General features: G+C 43.9%; 2 protein-coding genes across 2 annotated transcripts in view; one reads left to right on the top strand and one right to left on the bottom strand.

The window, feature by feature from the left end:
* Positions 1 to 5,255, bottom strand: part of CUNH14orf39 (chromosome unknown C14orf39 homolog) — a 44,008-nt gene extending 38,753 nt beyond the window's left edge. The window contains exons 1-3 of the mRNA XM_036459708.2: positions 5,204 to 5,255; positions 5,049 to 5,105; positions 3,546 to 3,672 (exon numbers count right to left, since the gene is read on the bottom strand). Coding sequence (XP_036315601.1) covers positions 3,546 to 3,672; positions 5,049 to 5,105; positions 5,204 to 5,252 — 233 coding nt within the window. The 5' untranslated portion in view covers positions 5,253 to 5,255. The remainder of the gene's footprint in view (positions 1 to 3,545; positions 3,673 to 5,048; positions 5,106 to 5,203) is intronic.
* Positions 5,256 to 17,537: 12,282 nt separating this feature from the next.
* SIX6 (SIX homeobox 6) lies at positions 17,538 to 19,546 on the top strand. Its single transcript, XM_036459583.2, has 2 exons — positions 17,538 to 18,246; positions 19,210 to 19,546. Exons 1-2 carry the CDS (start codon positions 17,675 to 17,677, stop codon positions 19,376 to 19,378), a joined length of 741 nt encoding a protein of 246 aa, XP_036315476.1. The 5' UTR covers positions 17,538 to 17,674; the 3' UTR covers positions 19,379 to 19,546.
* Positions 19,547 to 20,128: the final 582 nt, after the last annotated feature.

Here is a 20,128-nt window from a genome sequence, read left to right as displayed (position 1 = left end):
AGCAGTCAATCCTCTATGCGCACACACACCTCTGGACCTATGCCTTCTGCAGCTTCACTAAGTCTCAGTGTGCTTTCTCTTTTCCTGACAGTCCAAATTCACCCCAAAATGAGTTTGGGCTCCCATTCTCACCCAGGACTGGAATTCAGCACAGTCAAGAGCTTCCGTCTCCCTCCTGCTTTAGAAAACCAGCAGTGCAGTCAGCTGCCTGTCCTCTCTGCACGCATGCATCTCCATACCTCAGTCTTTTGAAGCTCCTCTGAGTTTCAATGTGCTTTCCTCTTTCCTTCTAGTTATACAATTTCCACTTAGCCAGCTTTCCTCTGGTGCTAGATTGTATCCGTTTTGTCTTTTAGTTGTAGTTTTGATATTGTTGTGCTAGGCAGCAGTTTAGGTGTTTACCTATGCTGCCATCTTGGTTTCTCTTTTCATATATATTTTTTAAAATCTTTATTGTTGAGAGTATTAGAGATATCTCCACTTTTTCCCCTCCACCAAGTTCCCACCATGCCCCAGGCCTTCTCCACCCCATTGCCTGTGTACACAGGAAATGCATATTCTATAGTAATAAAAGCATAATATGCTAATTAGACCAGACAGCCAGATGACTGTCCAGACAAAGCCAGGGCTGCAAGGGCCAAGGCAAGCCACCGTGACTTACACAAATTTAGTGCATCAGGCCTCTAGTATGCATATAAGATATTTGGTTAATCTCTTCCCATCCCCCAATCATCCTTCCCTCTGAGTTTCCTAAGTCTGATCCATGTTTCCATGCCTCTAATTCTATTTTGCTCATCATTTTATTCTGTTCAATAGATTTCTTGTTCATTTACTTTTTAGATTCAGTTGTTATGTATTTATTGCCATTTCAATGTTCATGTTTTTTATCCCTTCTTCTTCCTCTTCTTAAAGAATACCCTTTAACATTCCATGGTTTGGTGGTGGTGGTGAACTCCTTTAGCTTTTTCTTGTCTGGAAAGCTCTTTATCTGATCCTCAATTCTAAATTAGAGCTTTTCTGGGTAGAGAAATCTTGGTTGTAAATCCTTGCTATTCATCACTTTGAATATTTCTTGCCACTCCCTTCTGGCCTGCAAAGTTTCTGTTGAGAAATCAGCTGACAGTCGTATGGATGCTTTGTATAGGTAACTGCTTTTCTTTTGCTGCTTTTAAGATTTTCTCTTTGTCTTTAACCCTTGGCATTTTAATTCTGATGTGGCTTGGTGTGGGCTTCTTTGGGTTCCTCTAGTTTGGGCCTCTGTGCTTCATAGAATTATGTCTATTTCTTTCCATTGGCTAGGGGAAGTTTTCTGTCACTTCTTAAAATGAGTTTTCAATATCTTGCTCCCTCTCTTCTCCTCTGGCACCCCCAAAATGTGAATGTTGGTACTAACTTCATAATTTGGGGTTCTTTTTTTTTCTGATTAGGTGTTATTTGCTTCCTCGTATTTCAAATCATTGAGTTGACTCTTGAAGTCCTCTACTCTACTGTTGAATCCCTGTAAATTATTCCTTATTTCAGTTAGTGTATGCTTAATTTCTGACTGGTCCTTTTTCATATCTTTGAATTTCTCACTAAGATCCTTGAGGTTTCATTAAGCCCCTTGAAAATCTCATTAAGGTCCTCAAGTAACCGGATAATCATTATTTTGAACTCTGTATCCAGTAGTCCATGCATTTTGGTTGCTTCCTGTGTTTGTTTCTATGTACTTGGTAGAGCTGTTATGTCTCCTGGAATTGGTAGAATGGCCATGTGTATTAGGTGTCCTATGGGGCCCAGTGGCTAAGCCTCCCTAGTCACCTGAGCTGGGCACTTTATGTGCAGTCCTGTATGGGTTGTGTACAGTCTTGTTGAGTTTGGGCTTTGATTGCTGTTGGCATCCCCAGGAGGAATTGACCTCCAGGCCAATTGGCTATGAGGATCAGCAGCGTCTACAATATAAGATCTTCTGTACAAGAGACATGCCATGGAGCAGGATTTGTTTCTATGGGGCTTTGGTGCTCAGTCTGTCCCTTGAGTGTATCACTTGTGAATATGTAGAATGGTAATCTGGTATGGTCTGAAGCTGTCCACCAGTGCACTGGCTCTGGAGCCTCCCAGGAGGTGCAAAGTTAGCCACTGCCTGGGCCCACCTGGCAGGAGCTACCATGACCTGCAAATGGCTCTATTTGTGTTGGGCAAGAGCCTAGGTAATGGCTGGCTGTGAAGTAAGAGCTAGTGCCAAGTCTTGGACCTTTTATTGATAGGTTTGGGGCATGCTGATGCCAGCTGCTGCTTGTTTAAGAAATTTTAACAAAGTCTGAACACTGACCCAGGGCAGGCTGCAAAAACAGCTGCAAATAGCTTGGGTAGGGCTGCAAATTGGTTTGGATGGAGTCTCAGGGAATCACCAGAGCAGTGTGAGCCACGCTGATGTAAACTCAGTTACGGCTGCTAGACTGCAACAGGGGAGTGCCCAGCACAAGAACAATGACTCCTGTGAGCACACCTGTCTCAGAGAAAGCTGCCCCCTAGTTCCTGCCCCAATTCCAGACAATCCAGTTCTTCCCCGTATGTCCCAGATTCTCCCAAAGCGTCCACCTGGTGCTGAAGATCAGGGGAAGCAGGATCATGTATGTTTGTACATGGGTCCTTTAAGAGAACACCCAGGACTCTAATAGCCTCTGTATTATTCAGCCACAGTCCTCACTGGTTTTTACAGCCCAAAGTTACGACTTCTCTTCCCAGCTCTGGAACCCAGGGCTAGGGGTCTGGTGTGGGGCTGAGCCTCTCTGCTTCTCACAAGCAGCCTTGGAGATAACCATCCTGATTTTTAAAAAATGCCACACCTATGTGTCGAATCAGCATGTTCCATGCCTCCACCCTTCCTACCGGCCTTAATGTGATCTTTTCTTTGTTGCTCTAGTTGTAGGACTTGAATTCAGCCAGCTTTAGGTGATTCTGAATGACTTTTATTCTGTATTTTAGTTGTAATTTTGATGTGGTTGTAGGAGGCGATGAGTACTGGCATTTACCCTTGCTATATTGGTTCTCCTCTCACATTTTATTTTTAAGTATTTGTATATACAATAAAGTCCCATTAACAATTCTTTATTTCAAAATGGTTATATCTTATAATGGATTTAACTACTAGAATGTAGAACCTGATGCCATATCGAAAGAATTCTTAACCTAGTAAACACTTTTATTTTGGAAAGCTACTAATTTTAGCCTAGGTTCTACTAGACAAAAATACAATCTTGAGAATTCAAAGATGTAAATTATTTCAAATTCATTTATGTAATAGCAATTTTATATACTGAACCTAGATTATTCAAAATTCAGTATTTACAAGTAAGACTAGTTGGATCTGAATTAGAGAGATCTTAAAGCACTTTTTTTCTTTTGAATTTCCTGTGATCCCTTCTTAAAAGGCAATTTAAGACTTAATTAATCATTGTGCTAATATAAAATACAATTATAAAAGAGCAGTTTCTAAACTCAGAAACCTTGAATAAAAGAATCTAGTGATAATTACTCAAAGTTCTTTTCTTTCAAATACTCACTTACTACAGTTGTTTTTGATATCCTTACTATGTTTGCAGTAATAACCAATTTCCTCATCTGTTGCATTTATAGTTTCCTGTATCTTACAAATTATTGCTTTACTTTGTTTAATATCTTCAAAGCCTTCTGAAAAAAAAGAAAAGAAATATTTTCTTAAAGTAAAAAGCATAAAATTAAAATAAACAAATACAATAGAAAAAAGTAGTTTGGTAATTTACCTAAATGGAAGATAGCCAGAGAATGGAGAGAAAATGAGATGGGACGGGCCCTATACTGAAAAGCACAGAACCAAAGCCAGGCTTGCTCCTAGACCCATATGCTAAGAATTTGTATTTGGCAATGAAGAGAAAGATAAACATCCTTTTATTGTAAGAGGGTTAGAGTGATATCTAAGATCAATGGCATCTAATGAAGCTATAAGTTCATGTAAATGTTTACTCATATATGATAATAAGTTTTGTTGACAAATGTGAAATTTCTATTCAATTCCATGTCAATTAATTATTAAAAGCACCTTCAGCCAAAACCGGTTTGGCTCAGTGGTAGAGCGTCGGTCTGCAGACTGAAAGGTCCCGGGTTCAATTCCGGTCGGGGGCATGTACCTTGGTTGCGGGCACATCCCCAGTAGGGGGTGTGCAAGAGGCAGCTGGTCGATGTTTCTCTCTCTTTGACGTTTCTAGCTCTCTATCCCTCTCTCCTCCTCTCTGTAAAAAATCAACAAAATATATTTAAATAAATAAATAAACCATTAAAAAAAAAAAAGCACCTTCAACTCATTTTTAGTAGTGACTAAAACAGATAAAAGTAAAATACAGTTTCCTAAAAAGATTAAAATAAAATTTTCATAGCCTGTATTCTTTTCTGTTTCAGAAAAGACAACTAAATTCTATCTTTTCAGAACTATTAAGAAATTAATGGTTCTATTTTCTTTTCAGTTTTTCTGTAGAATCTTAATATACTTACGTATTTTCCGGCGTATAAGACGACTTTTGAAACGAAAAAAAGTCAACCGAAATTCGGGGGCAAAAGACCAATATTGTACAAAAATTACCTGCAGATCTTGATGGCAAAGTAAGTCTTTTCTTTGAAGTGGGGGGTAGTCTTATACAGCGAATATAGGCACAAACCTATGTTTTAACTGTAAAATTAGGGGGTTGTCTTATACGCCAGAAAATATGGTATGTAATTTGCTTTGTCCTTTCACTCTTAATATTATTTTCAGTATTATCATCCCTGAAAAATATGGCACCCATCAATCTTGGCCCCTGACTCACTCTGTGTTATTTGAGAAAAATATTATTTTCAATTGCACTCAGAGGGTCATTTCAACTTAAAGTAAAATTCTTCTACACAAATGAAATACTGAATACAGAATAGGACATTATTAGGCAATCAACAGAACTGTACAAAAGTTATAATGCCAACTATAAGTTATCTTGAGCAAGGCAACTGCGTATTACTTTACCTGCCATAAGAAATTTTTATCATGCAAAACTACTTACTATTAATTCGTTGAACCATATCTTCTTTAGTACTTATATCTTGCTCATACTGAAAAACTAAAATAAACAATTCTTTTGTGACTTCACATCATTGTTAAAATAGTAAATGATAATACAAATAATTACATATTTCTTTATTTTTATTTCATACTTACCGAATTCTAGCAAAAGCTTGTCCAAGCTGACAAATAGGCTGTCATTCATCTTGGATACTGTGTAAAAATAAATAAATAAATAAATAAATAAATAAATAAATAAGGATTTTTCTGAAGTCATATGCAAAACAGCACATATTCAGTAAAATATTTGTTAATATAGCATTATTACAGAAAAATGTGGATGGAGCAAGAATTGGGGAGGGCAGAGAACCATTCAGCTCAGTGCCCGGCAGAGAGATAGTGAGCACTTTACTCAATACTTATTGAATGCTGTAGTATGACAAACTTTTGGGGGGGCCCTCATACCTTGTCTGAATATTCTGGAGTCCACAGACACTCAGAACTCTCAAAAAGACATGCCCTATAAAATAAGTACCTCTCGATATGTCCTTTCCGAAGGGGTCCTACTAGGAGTAGCAAGATAGCTAAAGAAAGTCCCTTACCGGGACTCTTCCCCTCCCCACGCAGGAGTCTGTACTTGTTTTTCAATAAATCTCCATCTTTGCTATACCAAAAAAAAAAAGAGAAAAAGAAAGAAAGTCCCTTACCAACCAACAGCAACTTACGAATCTACCACGAATGCAGAAAGCGGAAGTTCTCCGGGGACTGCCACTTCGGCTTACAAAACACGCCCCACTCCTAACCCAGGTTCCCAGCGGCCCTTCCGCTCTGAGGCAGGAAACGCGTCCGACCTGGTTCCCTTCACCTGAGTCCGCCCCACCCTCCACCCACGCGGAGGCGCCCGTGGCTGCTGCCACACCAAAGCAGAGGCCGGCCACACGCCTGGAAGCGTCTAGAAGCCCCTAGAACACGACCTCCCGCAGTTCTGTGGAGAAAGGGCCCGCCAGCGGGGGGAATAACTGCCACACTCAGCTCCCTGTCCCACCCACCTCAATGGCCCCGGGGACCCGAAGGTCCACTCCCTTCCTTTCCCGGGTCCCAGAATCCACTCAGAATCGAACGCCTGGACACGAAGACAGACGCCAGCACGGAACTGCCCGCTTGGCCCCGCAGAAGAGCGAAGAGCAGAAGAGCCAAGTCCCGCGAGACTAGGCCAGTCACAGCTTCCTCCTGGCCAATCAGGAGCCAAGCGCTTTACAACCCGGAAGCAGATGCCTTCTAAGAGAGCATCCCTAAATGGAGGGCTGGGGGCCGCTCAGAGACTCTCCTGGTTTCTTTAAGAAAGTGGTTTTCTTAACACTACTAATTTCCTCTAATAACCGTTTTAAAAGCTTTTTGAGAACAACAATAACATTGATATTAACTTTAACAGTAAAAAACACTGGCATCAATCATAAAAATTCAATTTGCAATCAGCATTTTTCAAAAGTTCTTGAAAAGCAAGCATAAAGATTTCAAACACGTTTTTCCCTCAGCAAACATTTTGGGAGTGAGTCGTTTGTTTCTATTAAAATGCACATTAACTTTTCTGTATAAAATGCTCTTTATTTTTTAACATATTTTTATAGACTTCAGGGAGGAAGAGAGAGGTAAGATAGAAACATCAATGATGAGATCTATTCATTCTTCAGAGTTCAAGTCCTAACTTCCCCAAACAGTCTATTCTGACTATTATAGATATCTCTTTTCTCTGAGATCTGTGACATTTTCTCTGGAGTCTATGGCACTTACTTAGTATTTAAGTATATAAAGATGAAGAAAGTCCTTGCTCTCAAAAACTTCTCCGTTTGACTGTGGACACAGATATTGATGATTATGCATACTTTAATAAAGATATGCATATGTGATTGGGATGATAGTTTGGAGATAGTAAATTAATTACCTCAATGACCTTTAGTTCTAAGTCAGTCAGCAACTCTGTATCAGTCAGGGTCCCATGGGGCAGGAAACAAAAAATCACCCCAGATGATTCAAATGATAAAACTTTAGTGAAGAGACTACAGAGGTAATGGGCAGAGGACAAAGTATGTAGTGTTTCACTCTAGAAGTAAATGTCTAGAAGCCTAGATTCTAGTAATGAGTTTCTGTACAACACTCCACAAGGCCTCACGGGGGGCAATCCGTACTATAAAACCATTCATTCCACAGCGGAGACCAGAAAGGATCCAAAGGACACCAAATGTACCCAAAACCCCATCTACCCTATGAAGTCACATTTGCCCCATCGCCATAAAAAAAGACAGTTTAGAGAGGAAGAGGAAAGCAGATTTAGCATTTATCTGAGAACGACTAAATTATCTAAAAGAAACTTTTAAACTGGCAGTAACTAAGATATAAACTTCTCTCAGAAGTTTAAAGTTGTCCCCCTCATACTCCACTGCTTCTGGTATCCAGCGAGGTAGAAACACACAAACACACACACACACACACACACACACACAAAAAAAAAAAAAAAAAAAAAAAAAGTTAGAGAGACATATAGGCTCAGAATGTTCAAGAGTTACCCCTCAGACAATAGAATTTCTCTTTCTTAACAAGAACCAATAATGCTATGCATTTAGCTTCCATAGGACTCTGATCTCAGGGATGGACTTGGCCATCAATCTGCATCTAATGCTCTATCCTTCATTTAATAACCTCCTACCATTGACCAATGACCTGGCCAATCAAAGCACTCCATCTCTGGGGCCAGTCTTTTCTTAAACAGTATGTGTTGAATAGGGAAAAAAGAAAAAGGGAAAAAGGAAAAGAAACAAACAAACAAACAAAAAAGTCTCTCTGAACTCCAAAAACCTTGTAAAGCTTGAGCAATTGATAATTACCTTTCTCACCATGTGGAAAAATTAGGCTTACAATGAAGGCAACATAAATAAAAGCAGAAGCAAGATATGGAGGAGTCAACTATCTTTGCACTTTCAGTTCCTTAAGCCAATGGATTCCATTTTTGTTCAAGATAGTGTAAATTGGGTTTATGTCACCTGCACTTATAAAGTTCTTTTAAATGCACAAAAGTAGAGATGATGAAATTTTGTGTCATTTTACATAATATTTGAAAATGTATTTGTGTCAAATTTCCAAGCATCAAAGACAACTAAATTTTCATCAATTGATCATAATCATGCCATGCTTTAGTTTGTTTCATATTTGAGCCATGATTTCTTGCACCAATTTTGTTCTTCCTAGAGTTTCTAATTATACTTTTTCTCCCTATCTACAGAAAAAAAAATCATATATATTCTTCACCATATCATCAAATCCTTCAGGCTCATTACAAATTGAATGCTCTGGCATAACCTCTAAGCCCAGAGTAAGCACAAACACTCCACTTTGAGTGACCTTTACCTTCCCAGGCTAATCACTCAATTCACTAAAGATAATTTCTTAGGCTGCAGTCTGGGTGCATTCATGGGAGGGGAGGGGGGAGTAGAAGAGCCAATTATCATGCCCTACTTTACACAATTCTTCAAGCTCTAACCTCATTTTCTGCTCCTCTTCCCCCTCCAATTATCCATATCTACCAACTCAGGGGGAGTCAATGGAAAAACTTCCTCATTAATTTTAAATGATAGTAAATGTTAACTATTATGCCACACTGTAATACAATGATGCCTTCAAAATCTATGGAATTGTATGGGACTTAAGACTTAAGACCTTTACAATAAACCCATAATGTTTTTTCAGTTATCCTATCTGCTTTTTCAACATGAGGAAACTAGAAAAATTTTATTGAAAGACACAAAAGGACATTTAAATAAATGAGAACCATCCCATGTACCTGAATGGGAACATTCAAGATATAATTTATCCCAAATTAACTATTTATGTAATACAAGTTGTTGGAGGAGGTCGTCAAAAGGTCATGACCTCCAGTTGACCTACAAGCTAGACCCTGGCAACCAGAGGCTCCTCAGCCCCTCCCCTGTCCTTAGACTGTGCGCCCTGCCTATCATTCCCACAGTGGGAGCCATTTTCAAGAACACAGCCTTGAAAGAGTAAATTGTGAGGCCATCTGACTAAATACTGCACTGAATCCAGTTAAGGCCTCATATGCATAACTTTTTAAAAATATATATATTTTATTGATTTTTTACAGAGAGGAAGAGAGAGGGATAGAGAGTTAGGAACATCAGTGAGAGAGAATGTCTCTTGCACACCCCCTACTGGGGATGTGCCCGCAACCAAGGTACATGCCCTTGACTGGAATCGAACCCAGGACCCTTGAGTCTGCAGGCCAATGCTCTATCCACTGAGCCAAACCAGTTTTGGCAATATGCATAACTTTTAAGATGTAAAAAGACAGTTGTGAAGATCTACTTGCTTTACAGCTCCCCAGGACAAGTCTTGCAATTATGTTCCCTCAGCTTATTAAACCAACTGCCTATTAACCTGGAGTCTTTTGCCTCTTTCTTAGGTCTCTCCTTGCCTTCTGGGCACAGGGGCCAGTTTGCAAACTGACAATATGTGCACCAGCCAGGAGACGAAGAAATGGGCCTTGGAAAAAAGGCATCAGTGGGAAAAATCCCTAGTTGGCCATGAAACTTGTTTTTGTTTTAATTAATCCTCACCTGAGGATATTCTTTCCATTGCCCTTCAGAGAAAATGGAAGGAAGGGAGGGAGGGAGGAGGAGAGAGAAAGAGAGAAACACTGATGTGATAGAGACACCTTGACTAGTTGCCTTCCACATGTGCCCTGACTGGGGATGGGGAGTGAACCCACAAACCAGGCATGTGCCCCTCAGTGGGAATCAAATCCACGACCCTAGTGCTGGTGCTACAAGCCAAGGTGGCCATGGACCTCTCTGTGGGAAGGGTTGGCCGGTATGTCAATGTGTTTGGACCACCTCGTGAATCTGATGAAAAACTAGAATACATTTAAATAAACATCAGTAGGGACCGGATAACTAAGTTATAGTATGTTCACTATGGAACACAATGCAGCCATTCAAAATAATGTGTAATTATTAGCAGGAAAATGTCCACAAAATGTTATGACAGTAAAAGGTTATAAAACAGTATTTCTGTCAAAAGGGAAAAAGTATGTACCTGCATGTAGAAAAAATGGTCTATAATACCATGCACCAAGCAATAGTGATTATCTCAGTCTTGTGGCCTCCAAAACTGTCAGAGAACTATTGTTTTAAAATACCCAGTGTGTGATCATTTGTTACAGCAGCTACAGGAAACTAATACAGTGAACATTTGGGAAATTTCAAGTAAACTACCCTTGCTGTTTTTACTATTTTATCTGCTTCCATAGGTTCAATTAGAGAAGCATCACAGCCCTAAAACATCATTCTAGACTCTAGAGGCACTATACTCTTCTTCTTTTATAAATACTACCGTCCCCCATCTGCTTTCAGGAGTAAGCACTCACTTTGTCTTTGTCTACCTCTGGACATTTTAACAAGGCTTAGTTTAGTGAGGAGATATTTGGCAATGGAGAGTGGGAAGCAGAAGGAAAGAGTCACAGAATTAGAGCAAACAGAAAAGGAAAGGGAAAAAAGAAATACAAATTATTATAATACAGAGAACTACCAAATCATTGGGAAATAGGAACTTTCAGAATCCATGGAAAGGACTGACAAGAATAAAAAGGTAGACAAGGAGAAGGGAGGTGAGAAAGGTAGAAAGAAAATTTAACTAAATGAAGGATAGAAATAAAAAATCAGTTCAGCCCAAATCTTAATAGTTATAACAAATTCTCTTATATTAGTTTAAGAAATAGTAGAGAAAGTAATTAACAGATAGAATACAAAACGGAATTCCATAGTTTGAAGAAGCTTTGGAAAAAAATCTGCTGTTAAAGGAAACATGCACATATTTCTCTGTCCCTTATTTATTTCTAAATCTACTCCCACTGTCTGTCTACATAATTCCCTGCCAGAGCTTTGCAGCTGGTCCCCACTGGGGCTTAAGCAGACTCCTCTCTGTGTTTCCATTTAAAAATCTTTATTTCAATAGGTGGGCCTAGAGCATCTGCACTTCCAAAATTACCACACAACTGATCCAAAATGATTGAAACAAAATTGGTTTCAAAAATTGCCCTTAAGCTGAAAAGAAGATGAAGGCTAACATTTCAGACCTAAAGAAACATTTATCACAATTCTGTGGTCTGTAATAGACTTCTGTAGTTGTAATAGAAATGTTGACAGCTTGTTAATTATAGAAATGCTAGTGAGCATCACTGTTATTCTTTTGAAAGACCTGACAAAAGAGTTTGGAGGTGGTTGGGTTTTTATTTGGGGGAGGGGAGAGAGTGTATGTGTGTGCGTGTGTGTGTGCTTGCATGCATGCGTGTGTGTGTGTGTGTGTGTGTGTGTGTGTCTGTGTGTGTGTGTGTGTGTGTTTACTTAAACCAAGCCTTACCAGCACCTCAAGTCCAATCTTTCCTCCCCAAGAGGCTGGATTCAGTTCCATTTTCCTGTGATGCCTCAGAAAAAGGTGTTCAGCAAACCTAAATGTCAACATTTCTACCCCCCGCCCCCCGAAAGAAGACAACTAAAATCTCAGAGCCACATTTGAGATTCAAAATTTTTTTAGAGCTTGCAAGGGTACACTACTTAGCAAGACTCAGAATAGTTTAAATCTCTCTGAGATCTATGAACTAGACTGCTCCAAACTCTGAAAGTCACAAGAACAGGAAACAGCATCGGACCTTACACATATTCATGTGCGACTCAAATCCTCTGCCCTCAAACTCAGCTGGAATTATCCCATCTTCCTTGGGTAGGAAAAGCAAGGCATCTAATGGACAGAGGTTTGAATCTGTGTTTTAAACCTCTCTACCACTAACTAATTATTAGTGTTATTATATAACACTAATTGTTATATAATATGAGTAATCACTTAACCCCTTTGGTCTTCATCTTTTATTCATTTGTAAAATGAAGAGGTTTGGCCAAGAGCCTTCAACCATTGTCGTCTGTCTCAGCAAATACTCAAAAATCATAGATTGTAACATAATAGCAACACTTTTCCCAGGGATATTTTTAAATTTTTAAGTATTCGGTAATGATAAGTATTTACAGCAAATTTTAAGGAACAAAATTATAGTAGGTTCTTAGCAACAAATTTTATTGGTGTGGCATAGACCTAACGAGAAATTAAAAGGGCACTGATTCCTTTGAAAATACTTCAACACCAGAATAAACAGAATTTTAGCAAGTGTTAGTAATGTCTGTCTTTGCTGATTACTGGGGATCCTTTAAAGCAGGATTTTAGCAGTGTTTTGTTGTGAGAGCTGTCCTATTAATTGTAAGATTTTGGCCTCCACCTCCTAGATGCCAGTTGTGACAGCCAAGAATGTCTTCAGACATTGTCAAATGTCCCTTGGAAGGGGGAGTAAAATTGCCCTCTGGTGAGATTCGCTGCTTTGAAGGGTAAGATGCCATCTAAATGTATTTTTTATAATGCAATTTTTAAAGTAGCTTATGCTAACCATATGGATCAACTCAGAGAACGTAAGGTATATTAATTGGAGGCTAATGCTTCTATTTGATGTTACAGTACTTAGAAGGGAATTATTACTTACTACACATATAACACATAATTAATACTTATATATGGTATGCATATAATTTAATGTGATGATGTTTGACTCATCCCAGAGGACATAAACAAACATATTTTTCACTTCATTGAATTTTAAAGTTTCTATGTGTATTTTAGAAAGACACTTTGATCTTAGATTTGAAAATGGTCAAAAATAACCTGCTGGCAGAAAAAAATAAAGTTCAAGTAGAAAACTATGAATTAATCATTCTTTCAGTCATTCAACTATTGTTTCATTGTTGATAAGTTAAGTGACATACTGGTTACATTTTTTAACATTAATCCTTCACATAAGAACCCACTGATTGATACATATCCCTAAACAAGCTCTGTGGAAATTTAGGTTTACCCCACAGAAGCAGGGGAGAGAAAAGTGAATTCAAGACCATAGTTTAAACAAGAAGTATGACTTGCAATGCACTTTTTGGCTTAAATACAAATTTTCATCAAATGTCTAGGCACAACCACAAATAAGAAGTCAAAACAAAGTTGCATAGTCAGCCTAACATTTAAAAAAAAATTAATGCTAATTAATAGTTACTTTCAAATGGTACATTTTCCCACATTTAAACTTATGAAAATTTCCCTCTGCTTAACATAAGCAATTTTAAAAAGAGCTGGTGAATTTTGCAAATAACAACAAAAATGTCCTAATCTTTTAAAATTAGATCAATATTTTCATTGTAATACTTTTTTGTCTGTTAATTTTACAGTGCCAATCTACAAAACATTTCCCAGTGGTGTTTGTTCTCAGAAGTAGACAATAAAGAGGCATCGCTCTTCTTCATTAAAAGGTGCACACTGGCAGGGGAAGAATGCATGAAATAGAGCAGTCTACCTTGGGAGCTTATTAGGATAGTTAGCACTATAAAGTGAGGATATTGAATTAATTCCATAACCTGAAGCTCGAGACCATCAAATACATAAACAAATATACCTATATTTATGCATATGATATCTTCTGAAATCAGAATCCTAACTTCATTAGTAAATACTTGAGAGTGTGAAATTTTAATACTATAATTCTAAAGACAGTAATTTTAATTTTCTAGATTTTTTTTTACATTATTCTCACTCACTGGCAACATACAGCTTTGAAAGGGGGGGGAGACTCAAGATCCCTCCCCCAAAAAATAAAAATGGGCATACACAAAAGGCTGGGCTCTCACTGTCCTTCCAGACTGTGACTGACTCTCACATGCAGCACAGATGTCTTTATCCAGGAATTCAGATATCCTCAATTGCTACATTCTTAAAATCCCTGTCGACAGAATTGTGTAGGAAATAAAACAAAAACACCTTTCTATCACAGGCGTTTGGTTTAGGAAGAGTCCAATAAAAGGCAAGACCAGCGCCAAGAGCCAACAAGACAAGACATTGGAGATAATGTATTGACCTCTAAGCAGTGCTCTCCCTTGGCGGATTGTTCGGCAGAGTATAACTGGGACTCCACGGGTCCTTCTGCTCATGAGAGCAAAATCAGATATCTTCAATTGCTACATTCTTAAAATCCCTGACTACAAAATTGCAAGAAGTCCCAGAGCGAACTCTGAAGAGCTTTAGTATGAACCTCACAACTCCCTGGAGGCCTTTTGTGGGCTGCCTCCATACTTAACAGTTAGACAGACGTAGAATCTGCCCCAGGGGCAATGTCTTCTCTCTCTCTCTTTCGAGGTCTCGCTCTCTCTCTCTCCATATTTTCTCCATAAAGTAAAACAGACGTCTATGGATTCCAAGTGAGAATCGAATATTTGACTAGGACTCTCACACCAAGGAGCTGCAGACAACAGCAGACAGCTGCAGAGCTGCACCAACAGGCCCGCACCCAGGGCAGCCTAGGCACCTCCTAGATTTCCTGGTCCAGCGCAAGAGAAAACTGGGGTGGGGGCGGCGGCCAGCGAGTCCAGGGCAAGGTTCCAAAACTGGTAAAAATCTAGCCTGATGTGAAATTAAGAAAAGCCAGCCCGAAGGTCCAGCTTTTGCCTGGCAAACCTGAGAGAAGTGCATTTTCAAGGGGGGTGTGGGTCCCTTCCTTCGCCACAATAAGATTATTCCTAAGGAACCCACCGGGGCTTGTCTCATTTCCTGGGATGGGGAAGCCCCACGTAATTCTTCCGTTTGTCTTTTCCCCTAAAGGAAGCAGATGAACGCACGCATGATCCCAGTGTGCCGAGGGGGTGGGGAGGAGTTCATTTCCTTTGAGTGAACAAAATTAAGTCAAGTCCCCCTGCGCTGGTGACGAGAGAATTTCCTGGAGCCTCGGGACACTTCTCAGACCCTGTCCGCCCCTCGCCCAGACGCCGCGTCGGGTGGGTGAGGAAGGAGGTGGATTCTGCCTGCGCCCTTCTGTGCAGCCAGTCCTCGCATTGGGTCCCAGGCGTCCGAGAGCACTAGGCACGCACAAGCCAACGCGTCCTCACATTTCCTATTTGCATAACTATTGACCAAGGAGTGGGATAAATATCCCCATTTCCTGGTTATGGCACCTAGACTCGGAACGCTAACAGAACTTGCCCACAAAGACTAAGGGTCAGGAGCCAGTTTCCCCCCAATTCGGAATTCGCCGCTTTCAATTTGCGCAGAAAAGGGGGTGCAGAAGGCTCGGTCCCCGGGGGCACCGCAACTTATCCCCTCCAGCTGCTCCGGGCTCTGGGCCTGTAAGGTCCTGAGACACCCCTGGCGGCTTCCGCACGCTCACGGATGGGGAGCGATTCTGCTGGGAAAGTGGGCAGGGGAGAGCTCCCGAGGGAACGGAGGAACTTATGTGAACGGGAGGAGGGGGATGCTTTCCATCCTCGGCCAGAAGTGCCACGCACTCGGCTCTCCCGTGGTCTCCCTTCTCCGTGCTGCACTGCCTGTCGTGGGCCCTTGTGCGTGATGTTTCTCGCTAAAAGTTGTCCTTCCTGCGGATTTGGAAGTCACCCTACGGTCTGTGCTTTGTCATGACCCTCATCTCTCTCTTTATTTCTGCCCCTGCCCTGTCGCATTTCAAGGAAATGAGCTCTCAGAAGAGAAAGCCTCTCTGTTGGCAATCTCACAGAAATGATGGAAATGGTTGCAGGGCGTTTTTCTTCCCCTCTGCTATTTTTTTTTTTTTCGAGTGAACTGTGAAGATCTGTGAAAATAATATCAGGGTTTCCCGTCAGAACGAGCTTTGCCCTGCAATGAGGCGTAGCATGATCTGACCCGACACCTCCAACCATCTGTGCTATCTATCTGCCTTCTGACTTACCGGGGCTGCACAGCCGCGCACAGATTGTACTTGATACTAAAGAAAAGGCAGCCGGGCCCAGTCCAGGTCCAGGAGAACCTTCCTCGTGGATTCCTTTCTTGGGATGGACCTTTAAAGGGGGTTTTCCTTGGACCCCCACCCCCACCCCACCCAATCATTTTCTTCAAACTAAACCCCAGGGAAAGGCCCAGGTGAGATTGGGGTTGCTTTTTACCTTGACCTCAGAACACGGTAGGATGCAAACGTCAGTTGGAAATCAATAAAAGTTACGAATTCAACCCTTGGACCTGAAGGCAGGGCAGCCAAGAAGGCCCTTCTCTGAGGGCGGGGTCAGTGCTCAACAGCTTAGTAAGCGCTTTCCGCCCTCCCCCCTCCCACTCCCACCCCTGCAGACCATTGTTGTGCCACTCTTTCCCTCCTCTTCCCCCCATCCCCCCTATTTCACCTCTACTGAATTACTTTTGTGCTAAAAAGGCCAAGGTTAGAGTTTCTATCCCCAGCTTAAGAGTTAAGTGTTCCAACACAGACTAGGGGAAAAACTAGCCTTCCAGAAAAAGCAAATCAATATTTTTTTAAAAAAAAAACTTTGAAATAAGCTTTTAAGTTGTTGTCCTGACCTGCCAATGACTTCTCACTCTAGATGTGGCCATGCCGCCCATTTATTCAAGTCCATTAAACTGGGGGGGGGGGGGGGGGGGAGTAGGAGGGGAGGGGCAGAGAGGCTGAAAAGTATAAACTTTTGGAGGGTGCGATGCCCCTTTTCCTACGAGTGTTTGACTTCGGGGCCAGCACCTGGCTCTGAGTGATTTCAGGAGGCCTGTGAAGGTGGTGGTGGTGGGGTGTAGTGTCCACACTGACCTCCTTACAGATCCCGGGTCCGTTCCTTCTGCTGCAGATTGGCTCCCCACTGGGCTGCTTTGGCAGACAGATAAGGAGGAAAGGCATGCGGGGATGGGTGCTGCTGGGAAGAAATGAGGTGATCCACTTTCCCTCCCTCCCCGAGCCTGCGCTCCCCCGCAACTGTTTGCCTTTTGGCTACGACTAAACGACGGATCCTTGGAGGGTTTCAATTTGGCCAGTCCTCTTTGTCCACTGGAGACCTCTTGACCCAGGCAGAGCATCGCCCCAAAGTGGATTCCTGTAGCTTCGCTGCCTCTTGGGGGCGGGGGTGGAGGTTGGGGAGGGTGGGAGAGGGCGGGGGACAGAAGAACAAGGTTAGGAAGGGGAAGGGGGGGGGGGGGGTTTGAAACGCTGCTGCTCTGGACTCTTTCCGCCCAGCTACTCGCAAGTCTTTTCTGCCTCGGGCTTCTGCAAACAAAATGCTGCGGGGAAGTCCACGGGCGGGCGGACAGCGGGCGCTGTCGAGAGCGGGGAGGTGCTGAAATGGCCTAGACGCCCCGGTTGCGGTCTTGATTGGCAGAGCCGGCCGGTGACTGACAGGGGGTCTCCATGGCGCCCGGGCTGCCAATCCGCCCACCCCAGTAGAGAAGCCCGCTCGCCCGCCAGCTCGGCCCTAACGGTGCAAAGCTGGACCTGAGCCGCGGAGCCCGCACCTCCTCCCACCCCTCCCGCCCGCTCGCTCCCCGCAGGTGCGTCTCCACCACCTCCACCTCCGCCACCTCCGCCACCTCCACCTCTGCCGCCGCTGCCATCCCAACGACCAGCCCGGCTGCCCAGAGCTGGTGCACCGCGAAGAGCCTGGCGCACCCGGCGGGCCGGTGGGCATCCGCCGCCGCGCGTCCCGTCCCCGGCTCGGCACTCCCGCCGGCGCCGCCGCCGCCCCCATGTTCCAGCTGCCCATCCTGAACTTCAGCCCCCAGCAAGTGGCGGGGGTGTGCGAAACCCTGGAGGAGAGCGGCGACGTGGAGCGCCTGGGCCGCTTCCTCTGGTCGCTGCCTGTGGCCCCGGCGGCCTGCGAGGCCCTCAACAAGAACGAGTCGGTGCTGCGCGCCCGCGCCATCGTGGCTTTCCACGGCGGCCACTACCGCGAGCTCTACCACATCCTGGAGAACCACAAGTTCACCAAGGACTCGCACGCCAAGCTGCAGGCGCTGTGGCTCGAGGCGCACTACCAGGAGGCGGAGAAGCTGCGCGGGCGGCCGCTGGGGCCGGTGGACAAGTACCGGGTGCGCAAGAAGTTCCCGCTGCCGCGCACCATCTGGGACGGCGAGCAGAAGACGCACTGCTTCAAGGAGCGCACGCGGCACCTGCTGCGCGAGTGGTACCTGCAGGACCCGTACCCCAACCCCAGCAAGAAGCGGGAGCTCGCCCAGGCCACCGGACTCACCCCGACGCAGGTGGGCAACTGGTTCAAAAACCGCCGGCAAAGGGACCGGGCAGCTGCTGCGAAGAACAGGTCAGTCCCTGGAGCCTCCCGCCGTGCGCTCACCCGGGAAGGGGGCGGGGGGCGGCGGGCGGAGAGCCCTGCGACTTGGATGCGAGCACGGTCTGCGCCTTGAGTTTGGAGACCCTGCGTTCTGGGATTCTGGGCAGGGGGTTCCTTCCGGGCACTTGGTTCTACGCAGTCCCGTTCTGGGAGCCTGGGGAGCCGGTCCAGCAGCTGGTTCCGGTCACCAGATGCAGGCTGCATTGGTAGGAGGACAGAAGTTAACGTCCCAGGAACAATGAGGGACCTCAAGGCCCAAAGCTAATTCTCTTATTATTAAAGAAAGTCTGGCTTGTGAGCGGTGCGGCCGTGTATGGGCCGCTTGAAAGCCCAGATGTGCTGTGTCCCTCTCTGATGCTATGAAAACAGTTTTCCGTTGACTTCTGCTTCTAAGAAGTGGGAAGTGGAGCTCCTCTCTTCCCATGCGTGGGCAGCCCACTCTCAAAACAGCAGATTAGTGGGCCATGGCTTTCTTTTCTTTTCCAGCGTATGGCCCTCAATCGGCCAAAAACACTGCCTCTTCCCCCAGGCCCAGATGCTCCCTGCAGCTCTCAGGCAGCCCCTTTTTGCCCTTAGCTTTGGGCCGACCAGGCCTTGGAGGCACAGATACACCCTGCCCCGGAGCCCACTCTGCCCTTGTCACCCACACTCCCTTTATCCTGACAGAACTGTAAATCTCTCAAAGGTGGCCAGCATCCGGGAATGACCCTGGGAGCCCAGCATCGGAAGCCTGGGGAGACTGGGAGTAGAACGGGCGCTGAAGAAGGGCTCTGCAGAGGTGGCTGAGGACTCCTGCCCAAGCCCTGTTGCCTCCTGTTGCCTCATCTTGCTGGCTTTAACGCCCGCCCAGGTTCTGAGGGAGAGCCATTGGCCACGACAAGGACCAGGGGGCAATGGGAAATATATTAAGCATCTTTCATTCCTTCCCCGTAGACTCCAGCAGCAAGTCCTGTCTCAGGGCTCCGGGTGGGTGCTGAGAGCCGAGGAGGAGGGCAGTACGGAGGTGCTGGGAACCACAGCCAGCCCAGCCGCCAGCCTATCCAGCAAGGCAGCCACTTCAGCCATCTCCATCACGTCCAGCGACAGCGAGGGCGACATCTAGGCTGCCCACACAGCAGGCTTGGAAACAGAATCCAGTGTATAAAAAGACACAGACAAAATGAAGGCGGGAGGGAAGAGGAGAGACCCACAGACAATTGCAGCGCGTTGGAAGCCAGGTGGCCAGGGACTCTCTGGATGAGGTGCCTGCGAGAGGGTTGTCATGTTCGCCCAGTGGTACAGAGGCCCACGGTGAGACCCCACCAGCACTATGTTCTCTTTGCTTTGCTTTTTCCCAAGGAGAGTGCGTGAAGATGCCTCTGGAACCGGAACTGCACGCTGAGCGCCTGCCCCGAATCTCTGAATCTCCCGTGGGTATTTCATGTCAAAAGGACGCTTTATGTATAACTTTTGCTTTAAAGTTTTTTTTTAAACAAAACATAGATATGCTGTTTATTTACTTATTTAAGAGACTGGTATGATAGGCTTCCCTGTATCTTGGAAACTTGCTGTTTCTAAAGGTGCAGGGTTCTGTATGAGGAAGTCAAACAATAAAAATCTGGTGAGCAACCTTTCCTAACTAAGGGAGCTACTCTCGATTCCTTAAAAAAAAAAAATCCTTTTTTTTGGGGGGGCGGTGTAAATAGGAGGAGAAAGGAGACATGTAATACTTTAAACAATAAAAAAAATCCTTTTTTTTTTTCAGGCAGGTGAGGACTCTAGTGCAAATGGTTTCCTTTGCTTTTTCTGATGTCTCCTGGTATATTTTATGCTACGTCCATAACCAAGTCAAATTGCATGCATGTATGTATGT

The sequence above is a fragment of the Pipistrellus kuhlii genome, unplaced genomic scaffold, assembly GCF_014108245.1.
Source record: "Pipistrellus kuhlii isolate mPipKuh1 unplaced genomic scaffold, mPipKuh1.p scaffold_m20_p_1, whole genome shotgun sequence".
NCBI lineage: Eukaryota > Metazoa > Chordata > Mammalia > Chiroptera > Vespertilionidae > Pipistrellus > Pipistrellus kuhlii.
Note: the sequence above shows the minus strand (reverse complement) of the source record. Positions and strands in the feature narration are given on the sequence as shown.

Excerpts from the sequence above, each read along its gene's own strand:
- SIX6 (XM_036459583.2), top strand. The coding sequence starts at position 17,675 with ATGTTCCAGCTGCCCATCCTGAACTTCAGCCCCCAGCAAGTGGCGGGG. Across the intron at positions 18,247-19,209 it reads GCAGCTGCTGCGAAGAACAG|ACTCCAGCAGCAAGTCCTGT; the intron begins GTCAGTCCCTGG and ends CCTTCCCCGTAG.